Source organism: Thermobia domestica, chromosome 10 (genome assembly GCF_964235325.1).
Source record: "Thermobia domestica chromosome 10, izTheDome1.hap1.1, whole genome shotgun sequence".
Classification (NCBI taxonomy): Eukaryota; Metazoa; Arthropoda; class Insecta; order Zygentoma; family Lepismatidae; genus Thermobia; species Thermobia domestica.
In genome coordinates, this window is record NC_137463.1 from 258243720 (window position 1) to 258270703 (window position 26984).

The following is a 26984-nucleotide window of genomic DNA, read 5'->3' on the forward strand; positions in this document are numbered from 1 at the left end:
GCAACAGCTGGGCTTCTGCCCCCTCCCTGCCACGCTCAGCCGCTGCTCACCAAACCAAAAGTTGATACCAAGCAATCACACACACACCTTCACACATCTGCCTCTTTCTCTCCTCTCTCTCTCTGTAGTCGCCGTAGGGCACCAGCATAAAATGTAAACACACATCTGTACTCTGTGTTTATACGTGCTATAAAATACACATACTGGTTGTTTTATGCTTGGAAGACAATAGTGTTCAACCCGAGTAGCTATGCACAATATCTGAATACCTGTATCAGTTTTGAGGAAAAAAAAAATACATTTTCAAAGTCAAAATTCTGAAATATTTAAGTTCCTTGTTTTACTTAAAGATTTGCTTATTTATTTTGATACAAGTTATTGCTTCAATTTGATGAAATTGCCTCCGATTTTTAATAATGGAAATTACTTGACTCCTAGACCTTAATACGTGTTCTGAGCTTCTCCTTCGGATGTATGATTTGAAAGCTCATCTGCATCTCTTAGTCTACTGTTTGCCACATGCTGTTGAACCATGGAGAAAGAAGCTGGCCATTCTACCCCTGATATACTGGCTTAGTGGCCACACCTAGTCACGTTAGAGTAAATGGCCTGAAACGTTCATTCAGGACGTATACTAACAAATGAAAATCTTTGAGTTTTACGTCCCACGATTATGCCGGCTAGGCTAAAGGAAACGGTGATGATGAGAAATGAATGAAATGGTGGAATGAAGAAAGTGGGAGGAAACTGGTGAACTCCGAGAAAACGCCTAAACATCGTGTTAGTCCACCACAAAGTCTACTTGGAGCAAGCTGGGATCGAGCCAGGGACCCCAGACACTAGAGGTGAAAGCTTTAACACTGAGCCATCGTACACTGAAATTAACACTATTTTCTACGTATATTTTCACTGTTTTTCTACAGTTATTTTCTCGTAACAAGGACACTTCAACTCGCTGACGTCCCCACTGAAGTACCAATTAAAGCATACATTTATCTTCTCTCTCCTTTCCTTTTTAATTTGCTTATCCTTGTTCAGTGTGCACTTGAATATGGCTTTTCTAGCTGTGCTTCCATTAAGTAAATAAATAATTACAAATACACATATTCCTAATTGTTGATTGATGATTATTTTTAGTTTAGTGTCCCTTTCAGCAGGAAGACTATATGAGACGTGGTTCTACAACTTAACGTGGGATCTGAACCACATGACCTCCTGCTGGGAATTGATTCCGGATTTCCTATATCAAAGGCGCGTCTGGTAACCGCTTAGTCACAATCTTCAGGAACTTCGCTTAGCTAATCACCACTCATTTTTGTTTTCCAAACTAAGGTTTTTTTATTTTTTATTTTTCAGTGCGTTTTTTGAAGTCGGTTATTTTTCTTTTCAGTTTGTTTAATTTTTCCACTTTCGATATAGCCAAGATGCTCCTCGCAGTGGGCGACCAATCACAGAAAAAGTGGATGGTATTCTGGTAAAAGTTGATCAATGAAAGGCATGTAAGCTGTCACGATGACATCACCAATTACGTAAACATCCATCACTAGTGTTAAACCATTTGGAAAAAGCTGGGTTAAGATTGTTCTTGCCCCTTAGTTGTATGCAACCCATGCTACTTTTTTGATTTTCTGGTTACCGCAAATTTAGGATATTTTCATCGCGCGTTGCAGAAAAATTTTCAAATATTTTATAAGCAAGAACCTTCCTTGAGAATAGCTCATTCGATTTGTGAAAAACAGTGACGTAACTAGGGGTAAACGGGGCTTATGCCCAAGGCGACGGATTGGGAGGGCGCAAAATTTCAAATATTTGGGGGAGCGTTTTGGTTTGGTTGGTCAGGGAGTGCTAAGGAGAGTTCTTGCTCTGGGCAACAACTAGTTGCGTATTTGCGTGCGCTGGTGAAAACCATATCGAAATACGAACAACGTTCTCGATTTAATTGAGAACATCGATACATACATATAGGTCGAACTGAGGACCTCATTTTTTGAAAAGGGAAGCACGGTGGCTGAACGGTAGAGCGCTTATCTCTGGTGCATGGAATCCCTGATTCGATCTCTGGCCAAGTAAGTTTGTGATAGACAATATCGTGTCCGGGAGTTTTCTCGGGGTACTCCCCTTTCCTCCCATATTATCATTCCACCAATTCTTGCATTATCATTCACTTGCCCTAATCATCCGTCTCCCTTAGCCTAAAGGGCATAAGAGTGGGGCGTTAAACTAAAAACACTTTTTCGTTTTCCAACATTGTGAAAAACTTGAAAAATGGTGACGGGGACATATAAATAACCTTAACAAGTGGGCATACTTTCTTTAAAAAAATAAATGCTCAGTGTAAAAAAAAAATCAAAATGTCAGGGGTCTGCACTGGGTTATTACTTGAATTGGAGTTAAGTGTCTCTCTTAACACCGAGGCTATATGAGACGTGGACCTACAGTTTAAAGTAGAATCCGAACCACAGTTATGAGTTAAAATTTCAAGGATTTCCCTGCGGAGGGATAGTAATGGGATATATACGAAGAGTGATCAAAAAGTAAGGTTACTAAGCCTGCAGTGAAACATGTATATATCATTTCATACAACCAGTACAGCCAACACAGATAGTACATGCATTAGGTTATTTTTCGACATAGTCTTCATATCGGTTGGAGGCACTTGTCGCATCATGGGATGAGTTTGAAGGTTTCTTCCTGGTAAAAATCCTGTCCTTGTGTGATCAGCCACGTTGTCACGAAGTATTTCACCTGGTGCTCCTTCAAGTGCGGGAACAGGTGAAAGTGAGCCTCCCGTTCTCCTTAATCAGCTCCTCCAAGGGAGCTGTGTTCAAATCTGGTCATGCCGTGATGGGTCGCCACTGCACTCCTCATCGGTGACATTTTTCTCTACAAGCTGCAAATTTTTGACACCATTCTGCGAGATGCTGACTAGGCATTACAGTCTCTCCGTAAATCTCTACCAGCTGCCGGTGAATTTCAGCCGCGGTTACATGTTTCGCCCACAGAAATAGAATAACAGAGCGGACTTCTTCGCGAGACCAGTTTTGAAAGGACTAGCTCAGGAGAGTAATGCTCCCGGAAGTAGGAACGGAAAACACAGTTCTGATTGGTTGGCGTTATTTATGTCTTGCCACGTTGCATTCAAATAGCAGAATTCAGACAACTGTCGTTGCCGGTCCTCGTGGCCGAGTGGGCTAGCGCTATATGCTAATAACGAAAATCTCTTTTGGCGTGAGTTCAAACCCGGCCCGAGGAAAGTTTTTTTAAACATTTTTTTTTACATTTTTATAACACTTTTTAAATTAAAATAATACGAAAATAATACTCAAAAATGTGATTTACTTACTTTTGTGCAGATAAGTAGTAGTAGTAGTAGTAGTAGGAACGGGTTAGAAGCCCCGCAGGGCTCGTTTTATTGCCCTTGTAGTCCATGATATAAGGCTCGTTCTGTTCCCCTTGTACTAAATGATATAGATTTTGTGACCAACTTAAAACAACTGACTAGGATAGCGCGTAAAACAGCTGGCTAGAGTAGCGCGCGAAAAAACGTACTTCAGGGAGTATTACTCTCCCGAGCGGGTCGTGTTTTGAGAGCGAGTCGCCATTTTGTGTTTACCTACAACTAGCGCCGTACGTGGCGGGTAGCTGAAATTCTGCACAGTTGCCAACTTCATGTATTAAAATTACCGTACCATACACTCCTTATTCCTCTCTAACAGACGATTCCAGAAATATCGACCGTGTAACCTTAGTCGATCCTTCCTCGTATATATAGATAGACAATCGTTCTTTTGGTATTACGTCCTGAAAGATGTGCCTTGTAGAAGAGTGATATGTAATCGCACTTTATTTATCTTAGTTCCACAGGAAAGGGGACGGAAAGCCATCTCCGGGGAGATGGACAATCCTCCCTGCAAAAGTATACCTGAAAGGAACATTGTGCGTGGTACTGGTCAATTAAGCAATGTATTATAAACATACGTTAAAAAAGAAACCAATATTGCATGCACTAATATAGGAGGATCGTGTAGACCTCAGTATGCACTAAAAGGAATACATGCGTAATTAATGTAACATGATCACGTACTCGAAATGCACGTTAAGAAGATATATCAAGACTTTTTAAATGTTGTGACCTGCAGCAATAAAATTTCCCTTAGCGCACTAGTTGAACCAGATCATAGACCATGATCGCTGACTTTTTTCTTTTTTATATCAAATAATTTATTTAGTGTCAAGGCAGGAAATACTGCGTCGCCTCCAAAGCAAAACTCTTCCTGCAGAGTTGGAAAATGTTAAACAATTACCGTACTCAACATGTATACGGAAGTTATACGGCATTGCATATCCTGGATGATTTTTTTTTTTTAACTGTATAGAACTAATGAACAAGAAAACAAAGAAAAAGGAAACAACAAATGCAAATAACTTAAGAGGCCTCATCACGGCGGAATTAAAATACCACTAATTTTACAATAATTATGTGATATCTTTAAATAGATAAAAGATAATCGAAAAGTGGAACAAAAGAGCGCTAGACAATATAATTTTGGATGAGGTATCGTTATCCTGAGTCACCGTTGCAGCTTTCCGTTTACAGCCATTTATAAACGCTAAAATAAATGCCGATTTTCTGGCTGGAAATCGAAACCAGATAAGTGATCATAATAACGGTTTCTCATGTAAAATGATATTGTCTAGGGCTCTCTTGTTCCACTTTTCAATTATCTTTCATCTATTTGAAGATATCACATAATTACTGTAAAATTAGCGGTATTTTAATTTAGCAGTGATTAGGCCTTTTAATTGCTGTCTTCTGAATCTGCAAATCTTATTTATTTATTATTAACAATGTTTTAGTTAATATGTCAACACCATTGGGTCGAAAAGATGTTAACAGCTTTTTCAGGGCAGCCACCCTAAGTGAGGATTTTTCCTGGGTTTTACTCATTCGCACCAGGCAAATGCTGGGATGGTATCTAATAAAATAGTCCCATGCCAATTTCTTTCTTCCCGTCCAATTCCCTAGGCAAGTGATTGCTGAGGAACGTTATCCCTCATATGTGTGATGGGCCAAAGATGGCGAAAGCCCAGAAATCTAATTCCTAATCTTATTTCACTCAACCATGATCGAGTAGAACAAAAAATGAAATGTAATTTTTCAGTTTTACGTCCCATGCTTATGCCGCGTAGGCTAAAGGAGACGTTGATGATGAGAAATGGGTGAAATGGCGGAATGAAGGAAGTGGGAGGAAACGGGAGAACCTTGAGAAGACCCATGCACAGGGCATTTGTCCACCACAAAGTCCACTTGGCGCGAACCACCCTCCGAGTAAGACAGTTTTTTGTGAGGGAAAAGCCACGACGGCATTGCTTATATGGGGCAAAAGCCACGGAATTGGAAGGAAAACGCTACGAGGAGGAAAAAGCACGATACCATAAAACCAACAACCAGGATTCAAACTTGTGACTCGTTACTGCATATAGTCTCTGAATCACCGTTAGCCCAGTTACTACGAGAAAATTGTCAGAACACGAAATAACAATTTTACAAGATCTTCCTACTCGTGTTTTTAATAAACACATGAGATCCTGCTTCTCTGAAGTTATGACCGAGAACTGATTTACTATAGTTGACGAAAGGTGTTTAGCGTACATCACGAGTGAAGGATAATTCATCCACTTAGTATTTTTTTATTATTATTATTTTGTACTGTGTTTCGTATAAATAAATATATGACGTTCGTCTGAATTAACTAATAAAAATACATCAAAAATTAGCAATGCATCACTCAGCCTCAGCTCTATATAACTTGTTCTGATCGGTTGAATGCACTCTAAATCACGGGTCACGTAAAAATCTTTTTACTGGTTTTTGCCAAACGAGTGATTGGATAGGGAGGGGGATTGGATAGACCGAAAATACCTGTATTTCCAGTTCTAATTACAGTCAGTTCATGAATGCTTACGTCAATCAGTAATTCCTTTACTTTGGGCTTACTTGGTTTGCACTTCGCTTTGTATAATATGGTTTAGATGAACGAGTCTTCCTTTCTGAAGATATTATTTTCTCTATTCATTTTCCTGAGGAAATTTGAGTTTAACGTCCCACGATTTTGCCTTTTAGGCTAAGGAAGACAATGATTTAAGCAAGTGAATGATGATGGAAGAATTGGTAGAATGAAAAGTGGGAGGAAACGGGAGTACACCGAGAAATCCCGCGGACTCAAACGTAGTAGGCCGGGGATCGAGTCAGGAATCCCAGGCACCAGAGGTAAGCACCCTACCACTGAACCACCGTGCCTCCTCGTTTTCCTGAAATGAGTGTTTGAAGTACATATTTTGAAGAAAGGGGTTAGTTTATTTGATTCTAAAATATTAATGTAAAGGCACACTTGAGCTACGTACATAGAATTCAAAGCACATTTTAAAAAACATGCTAGTACTTATTATTTTAAGATAATTTCTTTATCTGGGAGCTTATTAGTTCAGGTTCTACTTTAGTTACGAGTACTGCACAGCATAGGTCAGGTGCGTACCCAGAAAGTTTTGTTGACAGGGGTCCAAGCTTTGGGGACGGGGCTCTAATACTACAAGACTAATGTAGCATTGAACGGATATTATTTAACACCCGAAAAGAAAATAAGTATTTCTAAAATACTTCCACATATATTTTCAGAAACATTGATAGAACTACCTGTAGATTGATTTTAAAGAGAAAGAGTACAGATGAAGTGTAAGATGAAATTTTCATGGTATATCAATCATCTCCCTTGTCACGCAAGTATAGTTTTATTCAGAAAGTGTACACATTATTATATGTTGAGTTAGTTAAGTTTTTTTTGGGGGGGGCGGAGGGGTCCGGACCGAAATCCCACCCCGAGACCGCATCTCGGATCGTGGTCAATATGAGTTCCATTTCTTTTCTGGTACTGCCTACTATTTTCCACCTCCATGGTTTGAAAGTCCCTCACGCCCAGGTAGATATTCTGAAATTACCACTGCCCAAACCAGCCAAAGCTTGAAAGACCCGACTTCCATTCCTGATGGAAGCTCCTGTGGTTCTAATTCCACGTTAAGCTGCAATATAGCCTCGATTTCAAAACGTAACGTTAAACTTAATTTACCGAGCCAGACCTTCAAACTAACAATATGACAATTATCCGCCTTTGGTCACCGTCTGTTAGTTAAAGCCTATATATTCCATTGAATCTGAAAGGACATTCGTCTCTGACCTAAACTGGATACCTTCTGAGCAGGGGCACACCCACAAAGAGGGGGGGGGGGGTACATGAGGTCCGGACCTCCCTCCGAAAACTTTCTAACTCAACATACATTTGTACACTTTCTCATTAAAACTATATTTGAAATAAGAAGTTGCGGTGGTTTAGTGGTAGAGCGTTTACCTCTGGTGCATGGGGGGTCCTTGGTTCAATCCCAACTCGCGCCAAGTGAACTTTGTGTTGGACAAACACCATGTGCGTCGGTTTCCTCGGGGTTCTCCCGTTTCCTCTCACTTTCTTCATTTCACCATTTCTTTCATTTCTCATCATCACCGTCTCCTTTAGCCTAGTCAGCATAACCATGGGATGTAACACTTAAGAGTCTTCATCCCGGCGAAATTAAAATACCGCTAATTTTATAGTAATTATGTGATATTTTCAAATAGATAAAAGATAATCGAAATGTGGAACAAAAGCGCCCTAGACAATATTATTTTACATGAGAAACCGTTATCACGACTCACTTATCTGCTTTCGATTTCGAGCCATTTTGAAAATCGGCATTTATTATCGCGTTTCTAAACAGCTGAAAACATAAAGCCACTAGATGACTTGTGATAACGGTATCTCACGCAAAATAATATTGTCTAGAGCGCTCTTGTTCCATATTTCAATTATCTTTTATCTATTTGAAGATATCACATAATTACTGTAAAATTAGCGGTATTTTAATTTCGCCGGGATGAAGACTCTTAAAGATTTCATTTCATTTTGAAATAAGAAATGAAGCTTTCCATGTGTAGTTATGAATATAGCTGTTCTCAGGCAACCAGCCAGATGAATTCTACGCCGTACAATGTTTCGAAAATCGACAATATTGTTCTCGAAACGTTGGACGACGTAGAATTTACCTGGGTGATTGCCCGAGAGCAACTATATTCAAACTATAGGCCTACTTGTTTAACAGGGAAATGATTGATGTAGCATGAAAATTTGATCTTTCACTTCATCTGTACTTTTTCTCTTGTAAAAACAATCTACTTCTATCACTTTTTTTTTTAAATATAGATGGAAGTATTTTAAAACTACCTATCGTCTTTTCGGGTGCAGAATATCCGTTCAATACTACATACACATAGGGGTTTGTAGCATTGGACCCTTCCCAGTGAAAATTTCTAGATGCGCGCCTGTTTCTGAGACGAACACAAAATTTATATTTGGACGCAAAATTTACAGAGTACGAATTCTTTGCCCTTTCTGACTGCTGGTCTAATATAATATTGCAAAAGTCTTGAAATCTATAGAAAAGATGAAAAAAAAAAAAATGTATCTATTGAGGTTCTCGACGGGTGACCTTGCACTCTAGAAGGTGATCTCAGCCATTCCTTCCAATTTCGTTCGTTCGCTCTCTCTCTCTCTCTCACTTTCGGTCACTTAACACTTGAACGGTGAAAGAAACGAAGAGAGAAAGAAAAGAAAAACGGAAAAAATGGTCAACAGGAATCCCATCACGTTATACCAGCATTTTCTGTTACAAATCACAGTACCGGTTCCTTACAAAACAGTTCCATCACAATATTCGAAGCGGAGTCCTGCTATTTGCTGGCATTTCAATTGAAATAAATTATATTAATTTGATTTTAGAGTTTGAGTTTCTATGTCCTGCGTCTTTATGAAAGACGTTCCCCACTATTAACCCGGGTTTCGGTTAAATATTTATAATTTTCTGGATTATCATTGTGGAGGTACTTCATGTTTCTGATAAAAAATGAAATGAAATATTTCAGTTTTACGTCCCACGAATATACCGGCTAGGCTAAAGGAGACGATGATGACGAGAAATCAATGCAATGGTGGAATCAATAAAGTGGGAGGAAACGGAAGAATCCCGAGAAAACCCAGGAACACGATGTTTGTCCAACACAAATCCTACTTGGCGTGAGCTGCGATCGAACCAGGGGCCCTTATGAACCAGAGCTGAACGCTCTACCACTGAGTCTAATAGGTCACCCCTTCATGTTTCTGATTCCGGGCCACGATTTGTATGTTTGGGAGACTAGGGTCAACCATGTTGCAGAGCCTGTAGTAACTAAAAGTAACTCATTATTCAGTGGCAGAATATGAATAAAATATAAAGGAATCAATAAGCTAGTCAAAGCTATAATAATAATAATAATAATAATAATAATAATAATAATAATAATAATAATAATAATAATAATAATAATAATAATAATAATTTCCACTTAATTGGTAAGATTTTGAAGTCATATTTTACACTGAAATAACATTTGCTACTTATTTTAGATAATTTTGTACAAAATTTTAATTTGCATAATTATTTAGTAACCAATAACGTAGACATTTTGAATGGGAATAAGACAGACAAATGCTAAGTTGTAAAAGGTTATTAAAAGTGGTACGTGATTTATAATTTTACAATCTACTTCTGTTAAGTAGCCTGCGCCCCGTTTGATCGATCTTAATGGCAGGGGCGTCCCCTCAGATTGGGAAACACTTGCCTCGACCTATTAGGGTTTCATCTATAAAATCCCCATTTTTCTAAAATAAACACGTAAATAATATTACCCGTAGTAATGGTCTTACTTTGCACAAAGGAATTGATAATCAAAATATTACACTGACAAAAATTCGTTATCCGGACAGCGGTATATTGCACAAATAGACGGAATCCTTGTGTTTACTACGGAAATCAGTACGGAGCATTCGTTATCCATACGCTATATACACATCGCCCTTTTCCCTGCTTATATGTTACAGGATTATCGCAATCTTACGTATTACGATTTTGTTTCGAGGGGGGGGGGCTTTGCTAACTTTATTCCTGGAAATGTGAAAATTCTGCAAGATTTTTCATTTACTTTAAAACAGTAAATAAATTTTCGGCGGCGCTTAAGCGCGGAATCCCCTTCATATTTATTCGGGTCGGATACGCCGTCCGGATACGACACGTTGGCCTCTATTTGGTCATCCACTACACTACCCTTGACTGTAGGACTCAAAGAAAGCTTCTGATTCCGTGATATGTCACTGTTCAAACGGGATAGGTGCTCCGCTGACGGTTCTTTTCTCCCTTTCTTTTTCTTTTTCTTCATATTTGCGTCTGAGAGTGGAAGGAAGGCGGGTAACTACCCAATCCTCCGAAGCAGCCGTGAGAACTTTCCGAACGAGTCGCTTATTTTGTGTCTGTGTTGTAACTTTCTCTGATTATATTCATCTTTCGGGCCTTTTTGGGAAGAAAAGCTATCTTTTATATATCCTCAAAAGAAAAAAAAAATCCACAACCAAGGAAACGAACGGTCGAAAAACATTAAGAAAGAGGCGGAGGAACTGCAATATATCCATCCTTTCTATTGAAAAGTTATTTTGATTCTTGGAATATTTTTTTTCTCACGAACATGGCGCTGCAAGAAGTTTCCCAGACTTATCAATGTTATAGCACAATGTCCATTTTAGGGTTCACAACATACACGAAGGTATTTGTAAAGTGAAAGAAATTGTTTTTCTGAACTTCGTAGGCTATAATGCATAAAGGTAAACAGTGTACGAGGAAAGACAGCCAACAATATATTGTAATTTATGAAATCCTTCGTGTGAAAAATAATGACGCATACACTGTATTTATCTTCCACACTAATCGGCCCTTCCCGCTGGTCTAGTGGCTAGGATGCACGGAACTTTGTATAAAAAATACTTCTACAAAAGTTTTAGCTGAGTATTGGCAAACAATAATGAAACTTTAAATATAATACTTTTGCAAAATGTTGTAGCTGAGTATTAAGAGTCTTCATCCCGGCGAAATTAAAATACCGCTAATTTTACAGTAATTATGTGATATCTTCAAATAGATAAAAGATAATGGAAATATAGAACAAGAGCGCCCTAGACAATATTATTTTGCGTGATGTACCCTTACCACAAGTCACCTAGTGGCTTTCCGTTTTCAGCTGTTTAGAAACGCGAAAATAAATGCCGATTTTCAAAATGGCTCGAAATCGAAAGCAGATAAGTGAGTCGTGATAACGGTATCTCATGTAAAATGATATTGTCTAGGGCGCTCTTGTTCCACATTTCGATTATCTTTTATCTACTTGAAGATATCACATAATTAATGTAAAATTAGCAGTATTTTAATTTCGCCGGGATGAAGACTCTTAAACAAATATGGGACTTTAAATAGAATACTTTTATAAAAATTGTGGCTGCATATTGTCGAACAAATACAATGCTTTCAATGCCTTTATAAATGTTACAGCTGACTTATTGTTAAACAGGTATAAGTTTTGAGCGGGATGAGTTCGTTTATAAATCATATACCCGAATATTAAGAGAAGTATCCTCGTACCCTCTCTGATAGACTCATGGTTGGCGCACGTGTCCTGGGTTCGATTCGCAGTGGAAGAGCATTTAACGCATTCCATCTCAATACTGTGGACCCACGTCTCACATAGTGTTTGCAGCTAACAGGAACGCTAAGCTTCAAAGAAACTAAGTTTCCTTGTAGCTAACATAAATGGTTACTTAGCTCCTTCCTGGCTAAGCGGTTAGCGTACGTGCCTCTGGCGTGGGAGACCTGGGTTCGATTCCCGGCGGCAGTTCATGTGATTTGGGTTTTACATTCATCAGTAGGTACACGTCTCATATAGCCTCGCTGTTGAAAGGGACCTCTAAATTTAAAATCAATCCAATAAGTGGTTACCTTCTCTCTTTTGAGAAGGTATGATTTCGATTCCAGTTGGAAGTACATGAGATTTAGATCCTTTATTAAACTGTGTCCATGTCTGATATAGCCAGCATTGGACACAGACGTTAAACCCTGAATAACGTAGTATTATGAGAAAAAATAATAGCGGTGAATCCTAACAAACCATCACGCTTCAAATGCTGTTAACACTTTAAGAGTCTTCATCCCGGCGAAATTAAAATACCGCTAATTTTACAGTAATTATGTGATGTCTTCAAATAGATAAAAGATAATCGAAATGTGAAACAAGAGCGCCCTAGACAATATTATTTTACATGAGAAACCGTTACCATGATCACTTATCTGCTTTCGATTTCGAGCCATTTTGAAAATCGGCATTTATTTTCGCGTTTCTAAACAGCTGAAAACGGAAAGCCACTAGGTGACTTGTGATAACGGTACCTCACGCAAAATAATATTGTCTAGGGCGCTCTTGTTCCATATTTCAATTATCTTTTATCTATTTGAAGATATCACATAATTCCTGTAAAATTAGCTGTATTTTAATTTCGCCGGGATGAAGACTTTTAAGCGATACATTTGTATTCATCGCGGCAGATTTTAACGTAAAAATTAGTGAATACCCAGAATTAGAATAAATTTCACCTTCAAAGAACCTTGAAGACGATAGAATCATACGATAGGAAGAAAATAAGAAAACGGAGAACAGAGCAGGGGTTACAGAGGACAATGTTCCTTCGTTGAAAAGACTACAAGAATATAGGATTCAGGCCTAAGAATCTTTTTCTTTATTTGGTTCCGGCGACAACTCTTCTCCCACAGAACCTAAACTCAGCTACCTAACAAGAGACTTTTTTTTCACCTTTCTGTCCCTTTCCTTTACCTTTGTACGTGGCCGAGTTTTTGTGGGGGTTCAAGGGCATTTGGGTGGTTTTTGAGGCTAAGGCAGACCCAGGAAGGACACGTAACATACTCGGAGAGACAGTTGAAGTGGGTTAGGTTTTTAAAAGGGGGAACAAGAGGAGAGGGATACTTCTTTTTCTCATACGGAAATGAATTTAGATTTCGGTGGATTAATAAAAGATCAGCAGTGTTGCTATCATCAGAGTTTTCGTTGTAAGTCTGTTTTATTGAAGATTTAAAATGACCATATTACGTTTTTGGATGTTAGTTCCTCTTTACTTACACTGTTTGCTTTGCAAATACATAGAAATACAGTATAACTTTTTCTTGGTGGAAAACAAGACAACAAGTATCTTATTAAATTCGAGACGACACGACACGAAAAATTTCACAAGTCTCGCCTCGTGGGGGACACTAGCACATCCAAGTATTAGATCTTAAGAGTCTTCATCCCGGCGAAATTAAAATACCGCTAATTTTACAGTAATTATGTGATATCTTCAAATAGATAAAAGATAATTGAAATATGGAACAAGAGCGCCCTAGACAATATTATTTTGCGTGAGGTATCGTTATCACAAGTCACCTACTGGCTTTCCGTTTTCAGCTGTTTAGAAACGCGAAAATAAATGCCGATTTTCAAAATAGCTCGAAATCGAAAGCAGATAAGTGAGTCGTGATAACGGTTTCTCATGTAAAATAATATTGTCTAGGGCGCTCTTGTTCCACATTTCGGTTATCTTTTATCTATTTGAAGATATCACATAATTACTGTAAAATTAGCGGTATTTTAATTTCGCCGGGATGAAGACTCTTAAACACTGTTTTAGTGTTATATGATTCATTGTACCGGGTGTTTCAAAATGAATATCGGGGTTTTAAAGCTTTGTAGTATATATTACATTTAACGTACAATTATACATAATACATCAAATGAAGTAACAACAGTTTTTGCTACAAGTGTTTAATGTGAGCGTCATTCGTCATACGGCACACATCAGATCGATACATGAGTTGTTCCCAAACGTTGATCACTGTGTTTGGAGTGATAGTTGTAACGACGGCTTCAATCCTCTTTCTTAAGTCGGGTAGGTCACATACATACATATGAACCGATCCTTTATGAATCATCAAAGATAAAAATCGCATGGCGACAGATCTGGTGAGCGTGAAGGCCATGCGAAACAAGGCCCATAAAATTTCCGCCCGGACATGGCAAAAAAAAAAAAAAAATCAATTTAGGGGAGTCTCGTTGCAATTGTACCATCTCGTGGGGATTTGCTGATAACGTGACGAGTATTCACATCGCCACTTAGGTGAACTGCTGATTCATCACTGAAGACGACACGATGCAGAAAATCTTCATCCGTCATGTAGCAACCAGTCGCCATCTTTGCTATTAGTGCTTTCTAATGAAAGACAGAGGAAAACAGTGCAGATGCATGCATGAGTACAAAGCTGTTTGAGTTGCTCTTTCACAACTTCATGTATTGCTTAGAATTGTAAGTTAATTGTCTGTATTACAAAGCCTTAAAATCCCGATATTGATTTTGAAACACCCTGTATATAAACCATAAGCTGATAAAGTGACTGTACGAACTCAATAGTGTAACAACTCGGCCACAAGTACTTGAAATTAAACTAGAAATGTTGGAGTTTTAAGGAATATTTTGTGGCTTTAAACGTCTCATAGTCGTCTTCAACCGACATACTGTTTCAATGAAACAATTGTTGGCTGCTTGAATTGAAATCCTGTGTCCCCTTTTCAACAACAAGGCCATTAGAGATGTGGGTCTACAGTTTAAAATGCAACACGAACAACTATAATGCGTTCAATTTTCAAATGCTCACTCCCCCTTGAGTCGAACCCAAGACATCATGCAGAAAAGGTTTGCGTGCTACTCAGTAGAAGAGCAGGAAGGTCTTGAACAACTGTGTTTCTGTAATTCACGTACGTAAATTACGTAACGTGGATGCTAATTCGTTTACAAAACCTGAACTTCCGAGTATATTTAAACGAAAATATCTCCATTTAATTTGCATATATTTATATAGGTCTATACAGTATGAAAGGGACTATGTGACTTCATATATATCTTGAACCACCCGAACGATCTCCAGCAAATTTTCAACATAGCTAAGGTTCGGGATGTTTTTTATCATTTCACTTTGACAGTATAACTTAGGGGAGTGGGAGGAGGGATATTATATATAAATGATCGAAAATGATCGATATTAGTGTCCAATCCATAGTTTTCGGCGTCACTGAGACAAACAGTGACACTTCGATGCCGTTTAAAACCAAAATGAAACGGTTCTTTATGCCCAAAATGAAACGTATTCTTCCCGTACGAAGAACGTGTATTCTGCTAGTATTTAAACAAAACCTTACTCTTGCTATGACTTTGTGCTACGTAACTTTCAACACTTAATTTCTTACTGTTCAACTTGGAGTTTTTTTTTTTTTTAGTGTTCAGAGTTGGCAACCTTGTAAATCAACCCAAAGGGACAAACCAGGAAGATGGACCGGGAAATGCTATACTTTTCTTTTTCACATTTGTCCCGTGATCTAGTTTTTTCTCTTTATATACATGTACGTATATTATAAATTCTGTTGTTGAGCATATAACGATAATAACCTTATGAGAAAACGTTGCGTTCTAAGAAGGCTAGTTAACATCTCCCATAAGTCTTAGAAGACAGTTCTACATGAAATAGGACAAAGAAGGGATAGGAATAAGGAAGGCAAAAGAGGAGGTCATAATAAATAAAAGGAATAATCGTGAATGAGAAAAGAAATGTCCGTGACCCTTCCGGGGAATTGTATCTCCTTACAAGGAAGTCTCATTTTCCTTAATGTATATATTACGGCTGATTTTTGTACGCATTGCAAGATGAATACTGTGTGTCCGCTAAGCTATTCAAGTCTTCTGAACCGTCAATAAAAAGATGCAATAGACGTTAACAAATCTGCTCACATATGAAGAATGGTCTTAAAAATGAAGGTTTGTATGAAGTAAACACGAGCTTTCCCCTATTTTCTTAAGATTTTGTCGAACCGCTGAAACAAAACTTACGGAAACTAAAGTTTTGAATAATCTAATTATAAGTATTATATTCAGTAATGTTTTGATTGGTTGACTGCATTTTTAGTGGTTCCTTTTCAACACCGATATGCAAGACACAAGAGTTTCGGTTGTTAAAGTCATGTTTCGTCTCGAAAAAAAAAAAAAACAAAAAAAAACGGGGGTACTTTCAAAAGTTTCCCCTTCTGACATTGAAATATCGTGCTTACTGTGTGGCATGTAGTGCAATCTATGGAACAAATAATGTATCAGTTTCAAACGTCTTTCGGGTGCCCACTTTTGGTTTCAATAGAGGGTTAAGAGGCCTCATCCCAGCGAAATTAAAATACCGCTAATTTTACAGTAATCATGTCATATCTTCAAATAGATAAAATATAATTGAAATATGGAACAAGAGCGCCCTAGATAATATTATTTTGCATGAGGTACCGTTATCACAAGTCGCCTAGTGGTCTTCCGTTTTCAGCCGTTTAGAAACGCGAAAATAAATGCCGATTTTCCTCAAAATGGCTCGAAATCGAAAGCAGATAAGTGAGTCGTGATAACGGTATCTCATGTAAAATGATATTGTCTAGGGCGCTCTTGTTCCACATTTCGATTATCTTTTATCCATTTGAAGATATTACATAATTACTGTAAAATTAGCGGTATTTTAATTTCGCCGGGATGAGGCCTCTTAAGGAAGATGGTACCTATTCTTAGTACGCGTTTTTTTTTTTTAAGACAAAACTGCTTCTCGCTATGTAGCCTATAACCTTTTCTACTTTTATAGTGACCAATGCAAAAACCGGAAATGGCTTATTTCTACCATTTCCGGTAAAAGGACCCCCTACATTACAGAATTCGATTCCTAACATTTGACAATCTACATCCTGGTCAAAATTGATTCTGATCCGTCAAGTAGTTCTTGAGATTTCGGACGGACGGTCGGCGGACACACGGACAGTGTCAGAGGCGTATCCACGGGTCCAGTGGGTCCAGACACCCCAACCAACTTTCTAACTTAACTTACATTTCTATACATGAACAACAGGCCCGTATTTAGGTGAGTGCTATTCTGTGCTCGTGCTGCAGAATTTAGAGGGCGGCAAAATTTTGGATGTTTTTTTAAAAATAGACAATAACGTAATATTTAAAACTAGCAACCCATAGAGCCCCGCGCAAGTGCGAGAAAATATGTTCATGTGTTTAATTCGCTCTAATTACAGTAGTTACTAATTAGCTACCTTATCTGATTATTTTTAACAAATTATCTTCTCCCACCCCCAACCCAAGGGGCGAGAACGAACTTACACATCATGAAAATTAATAACGTTAAACTCAGCGACCTCGAAAACTATGAATTTAACACTAATATCTGTTGTTTTCGATTACTTATAAAATCTCGCCCCCTCCCTGTGGAGTGGAGTATGACCTTGAAGTTGAATTGTTTTCAAACTGTCACTATTCATCTCAGCGAATCCTAAAACTATAAATTCAACTCTAATATAGGTCGTTTTCGGGAAGGGGGTGGCAATTTTTTTAGAGCACAGGGGTGCACAATATATAAATACGGACCTCATGAACAATAAAACTATATTTGTTTAAGAGTCTTCGTCCCGGCGAAATTAAAATATCGCTAATTTTACAGTAATTATGTGATATCTTCAAATATATAAAAGATAATTGAAATATGGAACAAGAGCGCCCTAGACAATATTATTTTGCGTGAGGTACCGTTATTAGAAGTCACCTAGTGGCTTTCCGTTTTCAGCTGTTTAGAAACGCGAAAATAAATGCCGATTTTCAAAATGGCGCGAAATCGAAAGCAGATAAGTGAGTCGTCATAACGGTTTCTTATGTAAAGTAATATTGTCTACGGCGCTCTTGTTCCACATTTCGATTATCTTTCATTTATTTGAAGATATCGCATAATTACTGTAAAATTAGCGGTATTTTAATTTCGCCGGGATGATGACTCTTAAGTGGGGACACTCAGTCCCAAAAGCGTAAAAGCCCCTTTCAGGACAGCCATTCTGAGTGGTTTTTTTCTGGGTTTTCTTGATTCATACAAGACAAATGCTGGAATGGTGCGTAATGGAAGGTACCAGTCGCTTCCTTCCCTTTTTGATCGCCGAGAAACATCATCTCTTATACGTGACGGCTAACATGCCCATAAATGCCGAAAGACCAGAAATTTAATTCCTAATTCCGCTTGTACACTCATGTCCAAAATGATTGTCGCATATCTATAATTGTCTTCTTGTAAGAATATAATTTGATAATGATTTTGCAGGGTACTTTTAATACTGATAGTATGTGTATAATCGGGAAATGTATATTTGTGGTAAATTTCATAGGAAAAGAATTATAAATACGAAAATTACAGTGAGTAAACAAAATGTTGCTAAATGGTCAAGAAAGTTTTACTTTCGCTTTATTGTTCTTATTTACTGCTCTTTTTAACTTGAAATTTGCCATATACATGTCTTTAACCAATTATACACATACTAACATTATAAGAAATAGGGGGCGAATTCGTTATCAAATTATATTCCCACAACAACATATTTATAGACGTGCGACAATAATTTTAGACATGATTGTACTTATTTAGCAGGAAAATGATTAATGTAGCATGACAATTTGATCTTAACACTTCATCTGTACTCTTTCTCTTATAAAAAACATTCTAGTTTTATCCTTTTTTAGGCGGAAATATTCTACAATTACTTATCGTCTTTTCTAGTACAGAATAATACTCGTTCAATACTTCATAGATACAGTGGCTTGCAGTATTGCACTCCCTCCCCCGAAACCTTGAACCCCTCCGAACAAAAAATTCTGGGTGCGCGCCTGGACACACTGAGAAAACAAATTGTAAGTGGCGTACTTAAAAAGATAGGTTACATGCGTAATTCCTGTAGTTTTTGGACTTAACGTACAGCAGACGTACAACTGAAAACGCATGTTTTCTAATACTTTCTGTATAAATGTTCCATCTACATGTACTTTCCGTATGAAACAATATAGGGTGTCAGGATCTCACATACAAATGGACGTATATAACATATAGCTGACGAAGGTAACATAAGTATATGCATGTGATATACGGAAAATTGTTAGATGTCAGACATCCTGCAACGGCATGATGTAACATCTAAGGGCAGTGCCTATGTAGCAGACGGATAACGTATGCTCCGTACTGATTTCTGTAGTAACCAAGAGGATACCGTATATTTGTACAATATACCGCTGTCCGGAGAACGGATTATTCTCTGCGCAGTATAAAGAAATAAAAAAATATTGGTACACCAAGCTCTTTTAAAATAAGTTAAATCTTGCTGTTTTACACAGAAAGAAGTTAAAATTCTTTACAAATAGCAATGAGCAATAATATAACAGGGAAATGAACGAAGTGTTGTTAAGAAGCAATGCAACGTTTGTTCATAGTCTTAATCAGAAGATTAGGAAGGAAATTATTAGGCCTATATCCAAGGGCGCCGATTTCTCTATAACTTTGGGGGGGGGGAGGCATTCATAAAAAAATACGTATAAAAATACATATTCATAAAAATACAGGAGGTCCACATGAGCTTTGGGTTGGCCGGGCCCCCCAGGATCGGCGCCTTTGCCTATATTACCATCATATTAGCTGGAGACATAAAATATAAACATATTTCTTACCGTGTACATCAGCGCCTTCTTCCAACTCCTTAGTTAACTCCAAAAGGTCTGAAATTTCGTCTGTACTTGAGTCCATTACCTCATCATCAATCTGAAATTAATTTAAAATAAATAAATAAAATGACGTTTAGAAACAGTTCAAAACCATTTCACATCTACATTTACGCATGCATATATATACTTCCAAAATGGGAACCACAAAATTTTCTGTTGTAATGCTAGTCAATCGAATGCAGTCTCATTCATCTCCTCCCTCTTTTCTCTTACATCCTACCTTCCAGCACGTTTCACATGATACAGTTAATTCTAAGCCAATGTCTCAACTAGTCTCTTTTCCTCTTTATAATAACATGTAAAATTGTTGTTTCCTCCCCTATTAATTCTAACAGTTTCTCATTCGCTTTCCGCTCGTCCATTCTTCTCCACACCTACATTTCGAAACTTTTCCTCCATACCCCGTTTCTCTATGGTCTCAATGTGAATTTCTTTTGTCAATGTCTGTACAGAGTAAGTGATGCCACGTAATACAATTTACTGGAGGCAAAATATTAAAAACAAAATAATACAATTTCTCAACGTCAGCACTAGATATGTGAAGACATACATGCATATATAACGAATTTTGTGTTACATCTTTTTCTCGTGCTTAAAACTCTGTTGACTAACCGAATATGTTTTATCTTTCTTCGTGCAAAGAGCTCCATATTTTAGCAACTCACAAAAAGACGTAATGAGCATTTAAGGCCGAGAGTCTGTGGTCCTCTTTGGGCGTACTTTTGACGTATTCTAAAACCACATCTCAACGTTGATTGGCAGCTGGCCTATTACAGTTATTAATGGAAAATCATGCGGACAGATTACTCATCTAAGTGGAGCGAAGATGACAGGTTAAATATCTCGCTATTTTAGCAAAATGCCGCTTAACAGAGTTAGGTTCTTCTTAAGTACGTAGTATTAATGTCCAATGGAAGTAAATTAGTGTAACGCCCAAAAAACTGGACCAAGCTAGTTTCGCGTTTGTGCAGGACTGAAGATTTGCAGCATTATTAAGGGTTGTTTTAATTAATCATTTTGAAAATGAGTATTTTTATTTATTTATACATATTTCTGGGCGTTACCGATATCTGTGGCCATAAATCCGGAACATATGAGGGATTACCCAAGGAAGAGGGGAGGGAAGAGGCCTCGGACCCTTATGATAAGATACAATCCCGGAATTTGCCTAGTGTGAATGAAGAAACCCCAGGGAAAAACCTAATTCAAGAAAGCTGGCCTGAAAAAGCTGTGACATCTTTTCGATTGAGTTACATCGGGAATCGAACCCGGGACCGCTCGCACCAAAGGTGAGAGCAAGTAATTGTTAATAAAACATAATATACCTAAGTATAAAATAAGGGATTCGAAACCAATTGCAGTGTATATATTTATACAAGGATTTTCTAATTTCGAAATAGGGTTTTTCTAGGGATTTAGATTTCTGGACTTTCGCCATATAAGGTCATTTAGCCCATCACGTTTGAGGGATCACGTCCCTCAGCGAGTACACCATCCGGGGAAAGGGAAGAAAAAAGGATTGGGAAAGGAAGGAAACAGCCTGAAACCTATAAGTTAGGTACCACCCCGGTATTTGCCTGGTGTTAATAAGGAAAAGTTCATTCAAGGTGGCTGGTTGAAAAAGCTTTCTACACTTTTTCGACCGAGTGCCCCGCCCGGGAATGGAACCCGGGACTACTTGCACCGAGGGCGAGAACGTTAGCGACTACGCCACGCGGGACCACAAGGGTTTCTAAATTGACTGTTCCGCCTTGATGAATTGATTGCATGTGCTGTGTTATTGATCACTGTATCGTGCCATGGATGCTTATCATCTCCAATTGTCTATCTCTAACCCTAAATTTTCTTAACACGTGTCTTTTAAAATCAATATCTTCATTTAAACTTCATCAATGGTTCAGATTTCCAACACTCCCTTCTCCATCACGATACAACCCTGAATATAATTGTTGCTTGTATATATAGGTGTAGTGAAATAAAGAAAATTTATCTGGATATCAAGAAAGTAATTCGCCATGATCCGCTATAGTCAACAACGCCCCATTTTTAATTTTACTCCCACTTTCTCATTCCACCATTTCTTCCATCATCACTCACTTGCTTTAATCATCGTCTTCCTTATTCTAAAGAGCATAATTGTGGGACGTTAAACTGAAAGATTTTATCTTAAGCAGTTCCCCGTTCGTTTTCCGCTCGTCCATTCTTCTCCACACTCACATTTCGAACGTTTCCTCGCTTTTCTTCCTTTTTAAATGCATTTTGTAAAATAATTCTAATTAGAGGTGTTAACAGTTATTATTTTTACTCTTTATTACAAGATAATTTCGGATTCAGTAAGTTGACGATTTAATCCTAGGAAAGCGGATGTTGTAGTAGGGATAAATTATATTAATTAATAAACCGTGGTTACCTGTTTTATGAGCTTAATGATTCGAAAAAGAAAACTCCTTTACTTGCGTTGTGCAAAGCAATACTGCCTAACTTTCCCGTTAGAGGAGCCACATAAAAGTCTCGAACCATCACTGAACGATTCTGCTATTTAAGTAATAATGCTTGCTTTGTCATATTGAAGTAATAATGCTTATTTTGCCATCTATTGAAGTACTAATGATTACTCTGCCATCTATTGAAATATTAATAGTTACTCTGCTATCTATTGAGTAATAATGATTATTCTAAAATCTATTGAAGTAACAATGCTTACTCTGCCATCTATTGAAGTAATAATGATTACTCTGCCATCTATTGAAATAATGGTTACTTTGCCATCTATTAAAGTAATAATGGTTACTTTGCCATCTATTCAAGTAATAATGATTACTCTGCCATCTATTGAAATAATGGTTACTTTGTCATCTATAGAAGTAATAATGATTATTCTACTATCTATTGCGGTAATAATGGTTACTTTGCCATCTATTGAAGTAATAATGCTTACTTTGCCATTTATTGAAGTAATAATGATTACTCTGCCATCTATTAAAATATTAATAGTTACTCTGCCATCTATTGAAGTAATAATGCCTACTCTGCTATCTATTGAAGTAATAATGCTTAACTAACTGACGTTGTCTACCCACACGTACGTGATCTAAATATGATTGTGATAGTTAATTTTTCAGTAAAACAATACTGTCATCGGGTTTATATGTCTGTATGAAATTTCTAAGTTCTAATTGTCTAATTAGTACGGAAGTGGGTAAAATTTAAGTTACAAGATTTTACTTTAATGAACAAATAGAAAAGTATCTTCCTAAAAGCACTGAAAAGAAAGGGAAAACAAGTAAATTACTTAACTGATCTCTTGCAAATGCAAAAACTAGTTGATATGAAGTCAACAAAACGCCTAGTCACTATGACACCAACCAAACGTCTATCAGATTATGTAAGTATAAGCGGTAGGCGCTTCATAATTCTAATTCATTAAGATCACGCTGATTAGAATATAAGTAGAAATAGTACAAAATTGTACTGTAGTCTGTCCGTCCGTTACTTCACACATAATAAATCCTGAACGAAAGGTATTTTTTTTGTTGGACAGTTAGAGTGGTTATCTCGGCCGTGTTCCTTAATGGAGTTAATTCTTTGACATTTTCACTGGCAATGGTGATTTTAACAGCGGCTATCCATTTCCACACTCCACGCATGAAAATATACGCTGCGATTAGGGTTTTCTTAGGTTAAAAATACTATTGATGTTAAAGTGTTTTCACAATTTTTTGATTTAAACCTCAAAAAGTATTCGTGAGGTTGAAACTTCATATATAATACTTGGGAAATGAGTGTATAGTGTGTTCACTCAATACGAGTGCAGTTCGCCAAATAACTATAAAGTTCTCATGGTGAATTTTACAACATTATTCTTTCCTCCCTCCATTCTTCTTTTGGCCGCATTTGCGACGTTGCAACATCTTAACACCCACTGTGTCTGTACTTTCTTCCCAATACTAATATACTGGCTAATATGAAACAGATGACAGGCAGTGTAAGGACAAGGAAACTGGTCTTGGGAACAGAGAATCGACCACTAACTTAAAAGACAGTATTTTGAACAGTGGCAACTAAGACTCCACGTGGAGTTGACAACAGACTGTCAATTATTTGAAATGAGGGTTCTGGTTGGCCATTTAGTTATGGGGGGGAGGGGCATTTTCCGCAAGATCCTTCAGACGATGACTTATTTATGGTAAGCCACCACACGTAGAAGATGGCATTCTTCATATACAAACCGCACTCCGGTTAAAGAAATGAACTATATATAAAATCATGAGTACCAAGTAGAGCGTATATTTCATCTTCTTGGGTATGAAAGAATATCTAAAAATGAAGTCTAGAGTATTGTGGTTTTGCATCAGTTTAAGAGTCTTCATGCCGGCGAAATTAAAATACCGCTAATTTTACAGTAATTATGTGATATCTTCAAATAGATAAAAGATAATGGAAATATGGAACAAGAGCGCCCTAGACAATATTATTTTGCGTGAGGTACCGTTATCACAAGTCACCTAGTGGCTTTCCGTTTTCAGCTGTTTAGAAACGCGAAAATAAATGCCGATTTTCAAAATGGCTCGAATTCGAAAGCAGATAAGTGAGTCGTGATAACGCTATCTCATGTAAAATAATATTGTCTAGGGCGCTCTTGTTCCACATTTCGATTATCTTTTATCTGTTTGAAGATATCACATAATTACTGTAAAATTAGCGGTATTTTAATTTCGCCGGGATGAAGACTTTTAACCTCAAGCATAAGATGTTTTGGTTAAACCTTAAAGAAATGGTGAGGTTAAAACCTCAGATATTTAGGGCATAATACTGACCACTTTAATTACCAGGGTAAAAACAAAAATTAATTCTCGTTCTACCTGAGATCGAACTCGGGCTGTCTAGCGGGTAGCTTAAATCCTTCACCGTCTCCGTGGATCTGCTAATAAGATCAGTAATGATTTGTACCAGAAGCACTAAGATGTTTCAGTACCTCTGAAAACAGCTTTTAATACATAAACCTAGCGTGTTTATACATTTGGAGTCGCGATGCGAAGAGATAGTTTTTTTTTTTTCTGTTCTAGACAATGAAGGTCTACGAACGGGGGAAGGGTTGTTAGGAATTATTTAGTTCCAAAGACTGGAGGAAGCCTATTACCTGTGCACCGAAGCTCAGAAGAACTGACTCCAAGGTCATGATGCATTGCGCGGACGGAAATGCCTCTCCTTTCAATACCATTAGCAAAAGAGTGTTTGGGAGAATTTATATTCCTGAAACAAGACGCTTTTCCAAGGCTTGAATTTCGAGAATTGAATAGCCATTTAATTCTTAGTTCTATGGTTGAAGGTGGACGAAAAGGTCACTGCACTGAACTGAGTCATTTCCATGAATACTAACAACACTTTTTTCTTTTTTTTCTTTTTCTTTTTTTTTATTATGTTGGAAAATAACACATTCAATGTTACGCCTTCGTGATCAAGGAAAAGGAGTCTTAAAAAACAATCGACTATCACGGAATTATGTGTGGATATTAAAAGCCTATATAGGGGAGAAGAAACAAACATCATTATTTTAAACATTATGTGGATTTGTGTTTGCATGCAGTGCAACAACACTATAAAAGCAAACGACGCCAACAAATTTAAAAGGCAAGGAAGGATATACACTCTATGAATATCAGGGGCAGGGACTTTTTTTCTCTCTCTCTTTCCGAGCCATGGTTATGCCACAGTACATTTTAGAAAATTTTTATTCACTTCCTATAGTACCTGGATCGCTGGGATGCCAAGCGATCTAATCCCCAAAATTGAAATTTTCCAGGGAAGAAATTAGAAGCTCGAATATCTCACGAGGAATTCATAATTTTGTTATGTTCGTAACCAAAAACGTAACTACATAGGTTTTGGTTTTATAAATTACTGTTTGCAAAATTAGTTTGAAAATGTACCCATGTATATGAAAGAATTTAAGCACTAGTTCATTTTCTCATTTTTTGGAGTTAGACCAGTTGATATCCATGCGATCCAGTGCTGGAAAAAGCTCAAATTTTAGTAAAATGGAAATGAAATGCCAATTATTTACAACTGCGTGAACACTTAAATTAAAATATCGCCTAAATTAAAGTTACACAGATTGTTCAATAAGAACCATATCGCTCACAGTCACAACTTATCAACTTTTTAAAAAAGCAATTTGAATAATTGCACTGCTGTAATTAACAGAGACGGACAATTACACAATTGCTCCATGGTTCGGTAGAAGAAGAAGGGGAAGGGATGTGGAAAGATGTGCAACTTCACCTATATGATGTTTTTAGACTTTAGGATCAGTTTCAACATCATATCCCAACAACGGTTATTTTTCAGTTTGAGTCCTTTTCTATTAAAAAAAAAAAAAAAAAGACACCATTTGCAAAGCAAGTAAACTCAACTCTTGTACCTTTTGATAGAATAACGGATTCCTCATTGAAATATTCTTTTTTTTTTCTACTTCTTAATATAACAGCATCCCTCGCTGGCTCAAGCAAATATTACGAACACATCGTAACAGAAACATAAATTAAGTAGTTAGTTCTTGACGGAAGTTACATCGGTAAAGATTTAACTTTTAGCGCTACAAGCTAAAGGAACATGAATTTTTATTGGTACAAGCTAGGGGGAAATGAATTTTTATCGTTATAAGTTAAGGGAGATATTTTTTATCGCTAAAAGCTAAGGGAACATGAATGTTCATCGGTACAAGCTAGGAAAAAATGAATTTTTATGGCTACAAGCTAGGGGAAAATGAATTTTTATTGCTATAAGTCACGAGAAGATGAATTTTTATCGCTACAAGCTAAGGGAAGATAAATTTTTACTGCTACAAGCCACGAGAAGATGAATTTTTATCGCCACAAGCTAAGGGAAAATGAATTTTTTATCGCTACAAGCTAACGACGCTATAAGATAAGGGAAGGCACTTTACCTAATGTACTGATTGGTTTATATATGTTTCTAAAGCTATCTTCCTTATTTTGTAGTGATAAAATTAAAGCTTCTTATTGATGTAATTTGTCACAAGAGCCAACACTGAACTGCTTGTGACCATCAAAACTCAACTCTCCTGATACGCTACCACAATGTTATTTGAAGTTAATTTCTTGCGAACAGAAATAACTAAATATTTTCTCCTGAATTTATCAAATACTGTTAGCTAAATGAAAGAAAAAAGTGCATAATAAAGACTTCTCAAGCACCTATAGTTGCACGTCATTGGCTTTTGGTGTCTTAACTTCAAGTTCAAATCCCGCTGATAGTACACGATGTTTAAGTCCGACGTTTATACCTCAGCGTTGAAAATAAATGTTG

General features: G+C 37.3%; 1 protein-coding gene across 1 annotated transcript in view; it reads right to left on the minus strand.

Moving 5' to 3' along the window:
• Positions 1-26984, minus strand: part of LOC145663169 (uncharacterized) — a 41305-nt gene that overhangs the window by 7083 nt on the left and 7238 nt on the right. The window contains exon 2 of the mRNA XM_081729498.1: positions 19602-19692. Within this exon, the coding sequence (XP_081585624.1) occupies positions 19602-19692 (91 nt within the window). The remainder of the gene's footprint in view (positions 1-19601; positions 19693-26984) is intronic.